Source organism: Triturus cristatus, chromosome 8 (genome assembly GCF_964204655.1).
Source record: "Triturus cristatus chromosome 8, aTriCri1.1, whole genome shotgun sequence".
Classification (NCBI taxonomy): Eukaryota; Metazoa; Chordata; class Amphibia; order Caudata; family Salamandridae; genus Triturus; species Triturus cristatus.
In genome coordinates this window covers 890,635,037-890,647,835 of record NC_140591.1, presented here as the reverse complement: position 1 = coordinate 890,647,835, position 12,799 = coordinate 890,635,037, and the positions used below count along the sequence as shown (strand labels likewise).

The following is a 12,799-nucleotide window of genomic DNA, read 5'->3' as shown; positions in this document are numbered from 1 at the left end:
GGAAACCCTTGGCTCCTGCTCTGGCGTGGAAATGGACAAGGAAGTATCCTCCCCTCTGTCCAGCCGCTCCTCTGGGAGGGACCTCTGAGTTGTCCTAACCCCTTTCTTAAGCTATAAAAGGGCTTGCCTGTGGGTGGGTCTTCAAATTAGTCATCGGAAAAAACTCACACCTGAGAAAACGTCACTCTTCCACTGTCTGAACACTTGGACTTCGCTGGAATTTGCCTGGAACCGAGAATGCATCAAGGAAGATTCCTGCTGCTCCGGATCTCGCTGTTATGCAAGTCTTAGTCTTCGGAGTCTGTGCTTCTTCCAGGATCTTCAACAGACCTGTGTGCATCAAGGACACCCAAATTAATATACCTTGGATTGAAGGAGTCATTCCTCTACCTGGATCTGCAGGCTCTGCAACAAAGTTGATCGGTATGCTTCTCCTGCAGTCCTACAGACTTTGAAAGGCTCAGCAACACAGGTGGTAGTTCTGCAACTCCTTAGAGGCCTGAAATGTCCTCTGCAATTTTGAGACCAGTATCCATCGTCGGACCTGCTGGGACCGAACTGCTGTGCCTCGTGTCGGCTTGCTGTTGCCAAGGCTTGTTGGCTCTGCACTCCAGAGATCTTCAGGCTACAAGAAGCTTCAGCCTCCCTTCCTGCCAAGATCTTCATCCTCACTGTATCCTTTGCACCATGGGCCTTCATCTTTGGTGAGTTGCTCAAGGTCGTCTTGCAACTCCTGTGCCTTTGGCCTCAAGGGTTTTCGCTTGCTTCCGTGGGCTCTCCTGCTTGCTCGGGCCTGCTCTGACTGCTACACTTGGTGAGTCCCTTGGACCTTTCTGTTCCCGAAGTTGCTCCTTCATAGTTTTCCACGTATGTTGCTGCTGCCAAGGCTTGTTGGTGCCGCTGGATACTAACCCCCTGGTTCTCTAATTCTGACAGCTTGTGAACGGCTCCGGGTCTTCCTCAGCGTCACCTTGTCCTCACAGCTGCAGCAATAAGGTCACAGTCATCACTCCTGCAACTTCCGTCATTGGTGTTCATTGCTCGCCCTTGCCTCCTGGTCACCTCTGAGTTGCATAGACTCTGCCCCCTCTGCTTGCAGGTTCTTTCCTTCAAGAATACACCCTTGGATTCCACCGGACTCTTGCACAGTCTCGCCACTGCAATCTTTACCTATGTACCCGTCTTCCCTGGTGTAGGAATCCTGGTTCCTGTGGTATCCCCAAGTGGGGTGACTCTCCAACCTTCTGTCTTCCACTGGGTTTCTTTAGGGTCCACTGGGAAGGGTCCTCCTCCTTCAAATCTGCAACTGGGACTTTTCCATTGACTTCCATCGAGTATGTGGCTGTATTTCTCCATTAGAAGCTTCCATAGATTCATTCCCCGTAGTCATTATGTTAGTACCCAGTACTTTAAAGCAGTAGTAGTACACTGATAGTTATAATCTAGAAAAGGCCTTGGCCTCTTAGTTTATTAACCTATCGGCCATAACAAATAAATAATAAAAAAAGACCAAAGTTTTGCCTTAACCAATCAGCATGAATCAACCTCTAGAACACTCCTGAAAGAAGCTCAGTACCTCAGATTTTCGAGCACTAGTGCTAAAGTTTATATGCTGAGATACACGAAGGTTAGCTTCCCCTGGGGAGGAGGGTGGGTCGCATGTGAATCTATGAAAGCTCAATACTGGAGAACTACAGTTACAGGTAAGTAGCTTATTTCTTACTCCAGTATTGTAACTTTGATAGATACACTTGCTTGAATCAGAATAGCAAGCAGTTGAGTACCACCTTTACCATAGTCGTGAACAGCTTAACAGGGGTATGCATCACTAAAACCTGCAAATAATCACGAAGAAATATGACAACCATAATATATGAACAACAATTAAGAAATAAACTCCTTTAAGCATTAAGCAGATTAAATGGTTTACACCACAGAAATGCGATGGGTAGACAGGGGTGGCTCACCTTAGTGAAACAGATGCCAGAGTACTGCTTGGCCCACAACGTGTCATTTAGAACTGCTGAATCCAAGCTGTAGTGTCTAGTAAATATGTATCTATTCTTCTATGTAGCTGCACGGAAAATTTCCGTAAGTGACACTCCAGCAAATAAAGCTGTAGACATAGACACAGCCCTTGTGGAGTGGGCTCAAACTCTAGAAGTCAGTGGTCTGCCTGCTTTGTGATAGCAATTTTGTATTGCACTTAAGATCCATCTAGAGATCCTCTGCTTGGAAAGCGGGAAACCTTTCCTTCGAGTGCTGTATGTGACAAATAGTTAAGTCTTGCAAAAAGCTGCAGTCTTTTGCAGATAAATTTACGATTGAAGAGCGATTTCAGCAGTTGTTGATGGATTTGGGAAGAAAGTCTTTAGTACCACAGACTCATTGAAGTGGAAATCAGATGGAACCTTGGGTATGAATTTTGGATTTGTGGGGAGTAGAATTACGTCAGTTTTGAACTGCAAAAAAAGGTTTCTCTATAACAAAAGCCTGAATTTTGCTGATGCCTCTGGCTGAGGTCAGGGCAAGTAGTAACACAAACTTCCATTACAGGAAATTGATCTCCGCTTTATGAATTGGTTCGAAAGGACGTTATATCAAATGAGAAAGAACAGTGTTCAACTGCCAGGCCGGAGGAGAAAGCCTAATAGGAGGAAAAACATGAAACAGTTATTTGAGGAACTCTTTTGTTACTCTAGAAGACCACAAAGGTGGAGAAGAAAGTGATCTTCTATAAAGGGGAAATGGCTGCTAAGAGAACCTACGCTAAACGTGATTTCGCTAACTTTAAAAGATGTGTTCTGGAGAGGACGACAGCGGATTTATACCTATAGATGCAGAAACGTTTCCATTTGAGATGGTATGTCTTGTTGGTACTGTCCGCACTGGCTAAGATATCTTAACATTCCCAGTTAATGTTCAAGTACTGGAACTCATTGAACTCAGGAGCCATGCCGATAAGTGGAGGTGCCTGAAATCTGGGTGTAGAATCTGCCACTGGTTCATAGTCAGAAGATTGAGAAACACTGGAAGCCAGAAGTGTGGGACCTGGGATAGGAGAAGCAGTTCTGTGTACCAGTGTTGACGTGGCCATGCTGGAGCAATGAGAATCAGTTTGCATGGTTCGATCTTCATCTTCCTAAGGACTCTCGGGAGAAGAGGAATGTTAGGAAAAGAGCAAGCAAATATGCCGGACCATGCAATTGAAGACTTTCCCCCATAACACCTGTTGCGGATGCAAACTTGCATAGTACTGGCATTTGCGGTTCTGGGGAATTGCGAATAGGTCCAATTCTGGAGTGCCCCAGCGTAGGAAGATGTTGTACAGGGTTTGCTGGTGCAGTTCCCCCTCATGGCACAATGTCGTGAGCGTGCCGAGTGTCAGCAATCGCATTTTTTCTTCCCCGGACAGGGTCTGCTCGGAAGCAGATTTTGTGAATTTTAGCCCATTCCCACAACTTCTGTGCCTACCTGGAAAGCTGGCGAGATCTTGTGCAGCCCGGTTTGTTTATATAGTGCATTGTTGTGGTATTTTTGACATTATTGTCTTAAGTATATTTACTGTATGGCTTCTTTAGCATCCTGGGTTTATCTTAATATGTTCAGTTTGATTATTTTTTTATATGCACTTAAGTAATAAATAATAAGTGTAATCTGTTTATGTTTTGGGATTCAATGCAAATGTATAACATTGGACCTAATTTTGTGTATCTTTATAGTCATTTTTGTGAGCAGAATCGCTACTAGGCGCATGTTTGTGACTCGTCTGAGCACTCCAGAGAGCAGAGTTTTTCTCAGTCATTTAAAGTATTTTGCAGACAGGATAACACTTTCTTGAATGCATCGCTGTGGTATTGTCGCACAAGTTACTACTTGTGTAACGATATATCTGTACGAAACATTAGTTAGTGATAGATTCCTTACTTTAGAATATTCCCCAGGCGTCAGTCTGGATCCGGAAAGTTTTCTGCTTAGCAGTACCCCTGCGCACCAGTAGGTGGCACCGTGCAGCTCCGCACCCATCACCGGCGTCGTGATGACATCACGGATGCTACTTAGGCGCCACCCATGCGCGCTGACGTCCGTTCTCTTACACAACTTTGCGCGCCAACAAGCAGAGTCATGCGAGAAACTGACCTTAGGTGCATAAAACTAGGACCCTAAAAGGGGATGACCTTAACCCTAGTAATCAGTTCGCAGAACGGGGAGGATGGGTGGGGCGGTAAGGAATCTATCAGTAACCAATGTCTCTTACAGATATATCGTTACACAAGTAGTAACTTGTGCATCTGAAACAGACACGTTAGTGATAGATTCCTTACCTTAGAATAAATACCCCAGCAATACGAGCCCCGGTGGTGGGTCTGCAAACAAGATCACACCAGGAAGTCATGGAGCACAGAACGGCCAAAGAAGCCGTCTCTCCAGACCTGACTGTCAAGGCAGTAGTGCTTGGTAAACGTGTGCAGCGAGGCCCACATAGCTTCCTGACACATCCTGCAAGAGGACACAGTGTCCCAAGGAAGTAGTGGCAGCAGTCGACCTGGACGAATGGGCATGCAGTCCCACAGGAGGCTCCTTCTTGGCCAAGGAGTAACAGCCGGGAGACGGTCCATTTGTGCACCGCCCGACCTCTTTTGGCACCCACGTAGCCAACAAAGCCGTAGAAAGGCAGAGATGGCCGAAAGATAACCTGTAAGAGTGCCCAGAGCAGAGCCCTGCTGGGCCAAAGAGAGAAGGAACAGAAGAACCTCAGAAAGAGGGGCAGAAAGGGGATCCACAGCCTTTGCTGTGCACCATGCCACAAATCTGTTCCACCTACAGACGTACACCGTTTTAGTGGAGGGATGCCTAGCTGACAGGATGACATCACAGACTTCAGGAGGAAGATCGAAAGGTGTCAACTGTCGCCGCTCAATCTCCAAGCATGGAGGTGGGGGCTGGACAGGTTCGGGCAGAGGACCGTCCCCTGCTGCTGCGACAGAAGATCCTCCCGACGAGGCAGACGGATCGGGGGATCGATGCTCATACTGAGTAGCTCGGGATACCATACTCTTCGAGCCCAGTCCGGAGCCACACGAATAACTTGGGCCAGGTCGCGCGTGATCTTCAACACTCTGGGCAGAAGTGGTATAGGCGGAAAGGCGTACAACAGACCGCAGCTCCACTCGAGACGAAAAGCGTCTCTGAGCGAGTGCCGCCTCGGAAATTCCAACGCGCAGATCTGATGACATTGCGCGTTCTCTTCGGTGGCGAATAGATCTAACCAAGGCTCTCCCCATCGCAAAAAGAAACCTTGTGCCACGTAAAAGTTCAGACGCCACTCGTGATCCACCGTGCACCGGCGGCTGAGTTCGTCCGCCCTGGCGTTCAGAGAACCTGAAAGGTGTTGAACCACCAAGATAATGCCTTGAGGTCCCAGCCACGTCCAGAGGTACAGAGCCTGCTGACATAGGGTCCGCGACCCGCCCCGCCCTGTGTGTTGCAATACCACATGGCAGTGGTGTTTTCCGTTAACACCTGCACTATACTTCCTCGGACAGAGGGAAGGAATGCCTTCAGTGCAAGCCGGATCGCCCGCGCTCCAGAAGGTTTATATGGAGCCGGGACACCGCCGGAGACCAGAGGCCTCTGATCTCCACCTCTCCCATATGGCCCCCCATCCCAGGAGGGACGCATCCGTCACTACTACGTGCTGCGGTTGGGGTAGGGAGAGGCATCTGCCCCTGACCCAATCGCGGTCCGTGAGCCACCACTGCAATTGCCGTGCCCTCCGATATCTGGAAATGATCGGACAGGCTGCCCCGATGATGCGCCCACTGGAACTTCAGGTCCCACTGCACAGCCCGCATATGCCATCTGGCATGCGGTACCAGCAGGAGGCAATCAGGCCCAGAAGCTGGAGGGTCAGTGTGACTGAAACCCTGGATAGAGGCTGCAAGGGCGGAACCATAGCCTGAATATCCCAGACTCGCTGTTCAGGAGGATAAACGCGAAGCAGCGTCGAATCCAGAACCGCTCCGATGAAAGGGAGCTTCTGAGAGGGACTCAGGTGCGACTTAGGCACATTGATGGAGAAACCCAGCAGATGCAGGAGGTCGGCCGTAGTCTGGAGGTGGGAGACAACTGCCTGGAGCGAACCCGCCTTCAACAGCCAGTCGTCGAGGTAGGGGAAGACTGACACCCCTGACCTGCACAGATGAGCTGCGACCACCGCCATCACCTTCGTGAACACCCGAGGGGCGCTGGTAAGGCCGAGGGGGAGCACAGCAAACTGAAAATGCTCCTGGCCTACCGTGAACCGCAAGTAACGCCGGTGGGCCGGCAGGACGGGAATGTGAAAATAAGCGTCCTGCAAGTCCAAAGCTACCATCCAGTCTCCAGGGCAGAAAGGACTTGAGCCAGAGTCAGCATCTTGAACTTCTCCTTCCGGAGGAAGCGATTGATGTCCCGGAGGTCCAAGATGGAGAGCAGGCCAACCTTGTCCTTCTTGGGGACGAGAAAGTAGTGGGAACAGCAACCACTCCCTACTTCCTGATCGGGAACGTACTCGATGGCCCCCTTGGCCAGGAGGACCGTGACTTCCTGACGAAGAAGAGCCAAATGATCCCCCGACATGCGGTGGTACCGAGGTGGCACGGTTGGAGGGGAGGACAGAAAAGGGAGCGAGTAACCTTGGCAGATTATCTGCAGCACCCACTTGTCCGACGTAATCTCGCGCCAGTGGTGGAGGTGAACCCTGCCACCCACTGGCGTGGGGTGCCCCCTGAAGCTCGGTTTAGGAAGGTTTCGATGCGGAAACAGCGGGGGTGGAAGTGGACTGCCCCGCACGCTGGTTACCAGACCCGCCCCTGCGGAACCCACGTCCGCAGCCTCGCTGAGGCTGGTTCTGCACAGGCTTGCTGGAAGAGCGCACCTGGGCACCCCTGCCCTAGCCACGAAAGGAACGAAACCCAGTCGTGGCAGGGTTTTTCGAGAAAAGACCCAAAGACTTGGCCGTGGCACGAGAGTCTTTAAAGCGCTCCAGGGCATTGTCAGCCTGATCACCAAAGAGGCGGGAGCCATCGAAGGGCATGTCCACGAGCTAGCTCTGGACATCGGGTGAGAAGCCAGTGGAACGCAACCAGGCATAGCGCCGCAACACCACCGTCGTGGAAATCGCCCTGCCCAATGAATCAGCGGTGTCCAAACCACACCTGATGGCAAGCTTCGCCGCATCCTTGCCCTCCGCAATAGCTTGGGAAAGGACAGCCTGGACCTCCTCAGAGCACTGAGGCAGTACCTCCGCCACCGAATCCCACACTGCGTGGGAGTAATGGCCAAATAAGCAGGACGTATTAACCGATCTCAACCCCAAACTGGCTGAGGAGAACAACCTCCTTAATCTAACAACTCCCAGAAGCAAAGAGAGAAAAAAATTATGGGTATGATTGAATTTTACAGTAAGTTTGTTCAGAATTTTGCCAGACGAACCTTTCAGATTCGTAATCTTCTCAGGAGAGGAGTAATGTTTGTCTGGAGTGAGGCGTGCCAAAGAGAGTTCGATGACACTAAGAAAGCTCTGGCTGAGGCACACAATCTCAAAGCTTTTGTTCCCGGTAGTAGGACTATCCTTACTACTGACGCTAGCTCTGAAGGGTTGGGTGTGGTCCTGACTCACGAAGGTGAAATGGGGGAAAGAAGCCCATAGCGTTTGCCTCTCGTTCTCTATGCCAAGCACAGTAAAACTATTCGGAGATCGAGAAAGAGGCTCTTGCTGTACATTGGGCCACTAACAAATAAAGAGATTGTGTGTGGGGGACTAAGTTTGAAGTAAGGACAGACCATAAACCCCTTGTCGAAGTCTTTACCAAGAAAGGGTTGGATGCCATCTGGAGCAGGATCAGGAGGTGGGTAGTGAGCCTACAAGAATACACCTTTGGGGTCGAATATGTACCAGGGGTGAGAAATTTAGCCGCTGACTGTCTCTTGCGGCTTGAAGAGGAAACTCCCGTAGGGATCAAGGATGAAAACAAGCACGGTGAGTAGGACTATGAGATGAGGAGTGAGAATGTGTGCGTCAACACTCAAGGGGTGGTGGATGAAGAGCGATGGAACGAGCATTGGAGTGCTGATGTGCTTCTTCAATGTGTATGTGAGAAGACCAAGGGTGGCTGGTCTGATCTAGACGAGAGGAAAGAGTCTCTCAGGCCATACTGGATGGTCAGAGATGAGCTTTCTGTCATGGACAATTGTCTTTTACGGGGTACAAAGTTAGTTCCTCCAAGAAACTTGAGAAGTTCTGGTTAATTTGGCTCATGAGGGCCACCTGGGCATTACCAAAACTAAGCAGAGATTACGCCTGGACTATTGGTGGCCAAATATGGATTTGGAGATATCGAGGAAAATAAGAGTGGGTACCATGCTCCGCCAGTGATAAGATACTCAAACAATACACTCCTACCATGAACTGCAGGTCACTGGCGGAAGGTCCATGGGCTGATGTACCTTTAGGTATAGTAGGACCGCTAACAGGAGAAACCTGTACTCCATACATACTAGTACTCATGGATCTATACTCCAAGTGGCCTGAGGTAAAGGTTGTGTCAGAAATCACAACTAAATCAGTCATCGAGTTTCTACTGGAGGTGTTCCTTCGTGAGGGCTTACCCAGCAGCATTCTGACGTATAATGGGGCACAGCTCTGCTCTAAAGAAATCAGGGAATTCCTACAGTGCAATGGTATCAAACACCAGTTAAGTGTTCTCTACCATCCTGAGAGCAACGGGATGTTTGAAATATTTAACAAGACCATCAAAGAAAGCATCCAGATAGCGAAGGCCAGTGGGTTGAGCTGGAAAGACTAGATTGTCAAACGTCTAGAGGTCTACAGGTTAACTCCCCATCAAACCACGGGTATGGCACCATTTGAGCTATTGACAGCTAGAAAACCCAACTCCAGGTTAGTACCAGGGTGGATGAAATGGTACAAGGGGTGGACCACTCTAACCATAGACACCATGAAGGATAGAAAGAGGTTTGACAAAACCCACGCAGTAAAAGATTCGATTCAAAGTAGGTGACCTAGTTAAGATTAGAGCTCCAACGGGGAGACCGAGCTGGCCAGAGTTCACGGAACCCACAAGAGTTGTTAAACTGAAACGCTGTCAAGACTCAGGATGGGAGAATCTGGGCAAAGTGGTAAGATGCACAGTTCCCACAGCGCATGTGGACACGCCAAGAGGTGTGGAGTCAGGCAAGCCAGGTTCTGCCACGGCTTGTGAGTCAACAGCTGCTGGGAAGATCAACACTCACCGAAAGTTGAGTGATAGGGTTTCCTGTCGTCCCAAATATTTGGAACAGTATGTTGATAAGTAATACGCAGTTGACCTGTTCTGTGGCTTGCTAATTCACTTATGTTTTAATTGTAGAGGAGGGGGATGTGTGGTGCCGTCTATTTGGGGGGATGACTTTCCCTGTGCCGCACCATGCCCTTTTGGTCTTATTGTTCCTACCCTCTTTGACAAGCTGTAGAATTTTGCCACACCGAAGGTTCGAAGTCGAGCTCCCTGCGTGGAGACGACGGGCACCAGCGGTGTGAGCTGTGGCTGAGGTCAATTGCTGTTAAGCTTAATAAAGCTTCCTTGAAGAAAAACATTGTTCCCTGTGATCTTCTTGCCCTTTTTGATCCCACTTTATTTGGATTTCACACCTTGCTCTTTCATCGCCTTCAACAGGCAAAGGCCAATCAACAGCTAATCAAGCGTAGTACGAACAGAACAGAGCGTTTAAGCAGCAGACATGTATATGCCATCACTAGGTGAATCTGCTTCTCTAAGCATTCTTCGATACTAAGCACCTGTGACAGAGCTCAGATAACCATAGAAATAGGAAAAACAATCAATTTAATGGACAGTGACAGAATACTGTGCACCTGAAAGCACTGAAAATACAAAAATATGGCACTGCTTATTTGAACTCTTCACCGCTAAGAAGTAGAAATAAAGGACAGTGACATGGAGTGGGCGGGGATTGGCGGACTAAAATTGGGAGGTAAAGTAAAAAACTAAAAACCACATGTAGGCTTGGTTCCTAACTTTAGATCTTAAATTCTGCTTTTGGACGTTTCTATTTCTACCACCATCAGCTAAAATTCACCGAAATTGAGAATGTAAAGAAGCCAGACAACAAAGCAACGTAATTTATATATTTCTTTCAAAACATTGTATAGCATTACTCAGACTGAAGATAAAATCTAAAAAATTAAGGTCTGGAGCAGAATAAAATCGTAAAACAGGCATGTTACCAACCTTGTTTCCAAGCTTGAATACCTCTTCTAGGTTTGTGCTGTTCGTATTGATCATTATAGAATCTGTGTCACCGTAAATAACTTCTAGGTTCATCTAATAAGAAAAAACAAACTAATGCTTAGAAAATGTCATAAATACCGCTAATTAAGTTGACAACTCATTTTAAATGATGAATACGAAAATAAATTATGAACCACTATTGCAGATATTATCTGCCACCTAATAAAACAGGTTACTTACCTTCCGTAACGCTATCTAGCTAGCCACCTGGCATGGAGGCGAATGATAACGATTGTGCCTATTAACTGCCCGATGGAAACTGAAGGCCAAGCCATAACGAATCCTGAACTTGACTACATGGCTATTAGAAATGTGGTCTCTAGTTGGTAGAGGTATGCACCCTGTCCAAGTAAGGACCACAATCATAGTCGGGGTAAGCTAGACACACACTAAAAGATAACCTGTGCTCACCCTTTGGTAGATTGGAACAGAGAAGTCAGGATTATCTGAAGAGGCAATGTGTACGTATTTGTACAACACACACAGTAACAATTAAAACACCGCAAAAATACTCCACACAGGTTCAGATAAATAGAGAATAATTTTATGAATAAAATAAGACCAAAATGTCAAAAATCCAATAAGTAGAACCGGAGTTATGAGTTTTTTAAAGAATAAGCCAAATATAGTGCTTAGAATTCAATAGAGCTAAGGGGTTACTTGAGGTCGTGCGATTGACTGGTAAAACCAAAGTTCAGGCCGACCGCAAAGGAGGGTAGGCCGGCTACAGGACTCATGCATGTCCCACTGACACAGTACCTTGGATGGAGCCAAAGTTGATTTTTAAGACAGTGCGAGAAGCAGTGGAGGCGATGTGTGTAGCTTCCGGTCCACGCTGTCCAAGAATGCTTCAGAGCCGAACTCCTTTACGATGGAGGCACTGCGTCGTGGTTGAGCCACACAATCCGTTAAAGTGATGTTGATCGGTGTCGAAGGGCAATGCATTGGTTTCGATTTGCACAAAGTCATCACTGCGTAGATTTTGATGGTTATGGACAGCAGCAATCCACTTTCTAGGATCCAGGACTGGATTGACGACACTTGGCAGGGCAGGACTCACACATGGTAGAGTTCAGGTACTGTTGCAGAGTTAAAGGAAATCTTTAATGGCCCTGAGACTTCTGAACAGGAGGCAAGCTATCAAGCCCCTGGAATCACTCTTGGTTCAAGTCAGATGGGTCCAGTCATTGTTCTCAGCAGGGCAGCTTTGCAAAGCAGAATACAGTTCCTTCAACGCAGCAGTCAGGCAAAGTGGCAATCCTTGCAGCAAAATAGTCTTTACTCCTGGCAGAGTTCTTCACAGGTCCAGTAGTGTACTTTCTTGGTAGAGCCAGAGCACCAGTACTTATACTCAGCTGTGCATTTGAAGTGGGGGTGACATTAAAGCAATCCCTTAAAGTGCACAGGTTCCCTTTCAACCCAGCCCTGTCTGCCAATCAGTGTGTAGGGGGAGGGGGGGGGGGGGGTCTGCCTTTTGTGTGGGACACAGGACTGTCTATTCAGGCATGTTTGCGCCCCTCCTACTTCCTGCCCAGGAAGAGCCATCAGAATGTAGATGAATGCAGAGGAGTTCTCGGTCACATCCACCCTTCCTGTGGTTGTGGCTGTCTAGAGGGAATGCATAAAGTATAGGTGTCACCCACCACAGACGTGTATTGGAGACAGGCTGCAAGGCACACAGCAGTAAGAGCAGAGAAAGGTCAACTTTCTAAAAATGGCCTTTCTAAAACAGTAATATTAAATACAACGTCACAAGTAAATATAAGTTATCATTACCATTTCAAAGATATGAAACCTGATGTGACGACTACTTTTTAAATCAGGAATTACAGCTTACAAGGGTATTAAGGAATTCCCAATACACAAGTTACTTACTTGTGTAACGATATATCTGTAAGAGACATTAGTTAGTGATAGATTCCTTACCTTAGAATATCCCCAGGCATCAGACTGGATTCGGAAAGTTTGTTAACAGTACACCTCCGCGTTGGCGTGAGGCTCCGCGTACGTCGCTGGGGTCGTATTCGCCAAGATGACGACATCGGCGCTACTTAGACGCGCCCACGCGTCAGTTCTGTACACGACTTTCCGCGCCAGAAACGCAGAGCCATGCCAGAGACAGATTACTGGTGCAATAGAACTAGGGCCCTGAAAGGGATGACCTGAACCCTAGAGAACAGTTCGCAGAACGGGGAGGATGGGCGGGAAGGAATCTATCACTAACCAATGTCTCTTACAGATATATCGTTACACAAGTAACTTGTGCATCTGAAAGAGACACGTTCGTGATCGATTCCTTACCTTAGAATAGATACCCAAGCAATACCAACCCCGGTGGAGGGTCTGTGAAGTGAAATCACACCAAAAAGTCACAGAGAACCGACCAGCCAAAGAAGCCGTCTCTCCTGACTTGACTGTCAAGGCAATAGTGCTTAGTGAAAGTATGC

At 48.0% G+C, this 12,799-nt stretch overlaps 1 protein-coding gene across 1 annotated transcript in view; it reads right to left on the bottom strand.

Annotated features, from left to right (window-relative positions):
* POLA1 (DNA polymerase alpha 1, catalytic subunit) overlaps positions 1-12,799 on the bottom strand; it is a 2,011,520-nt gene that overhangs the window by 1,057,266 nt on the left and 941,455 nt on the right. The window contains exon 28 of the mRNA XM_085622423.1: positions 10,293-10,385. Coding sequence (XP_085478549.1) covers positions 10,293-10,385 — 93 coding nt within the window. The remainder of the gene's footprint in view (positions 1-10,292; positions 10,386-12,799) is intronic.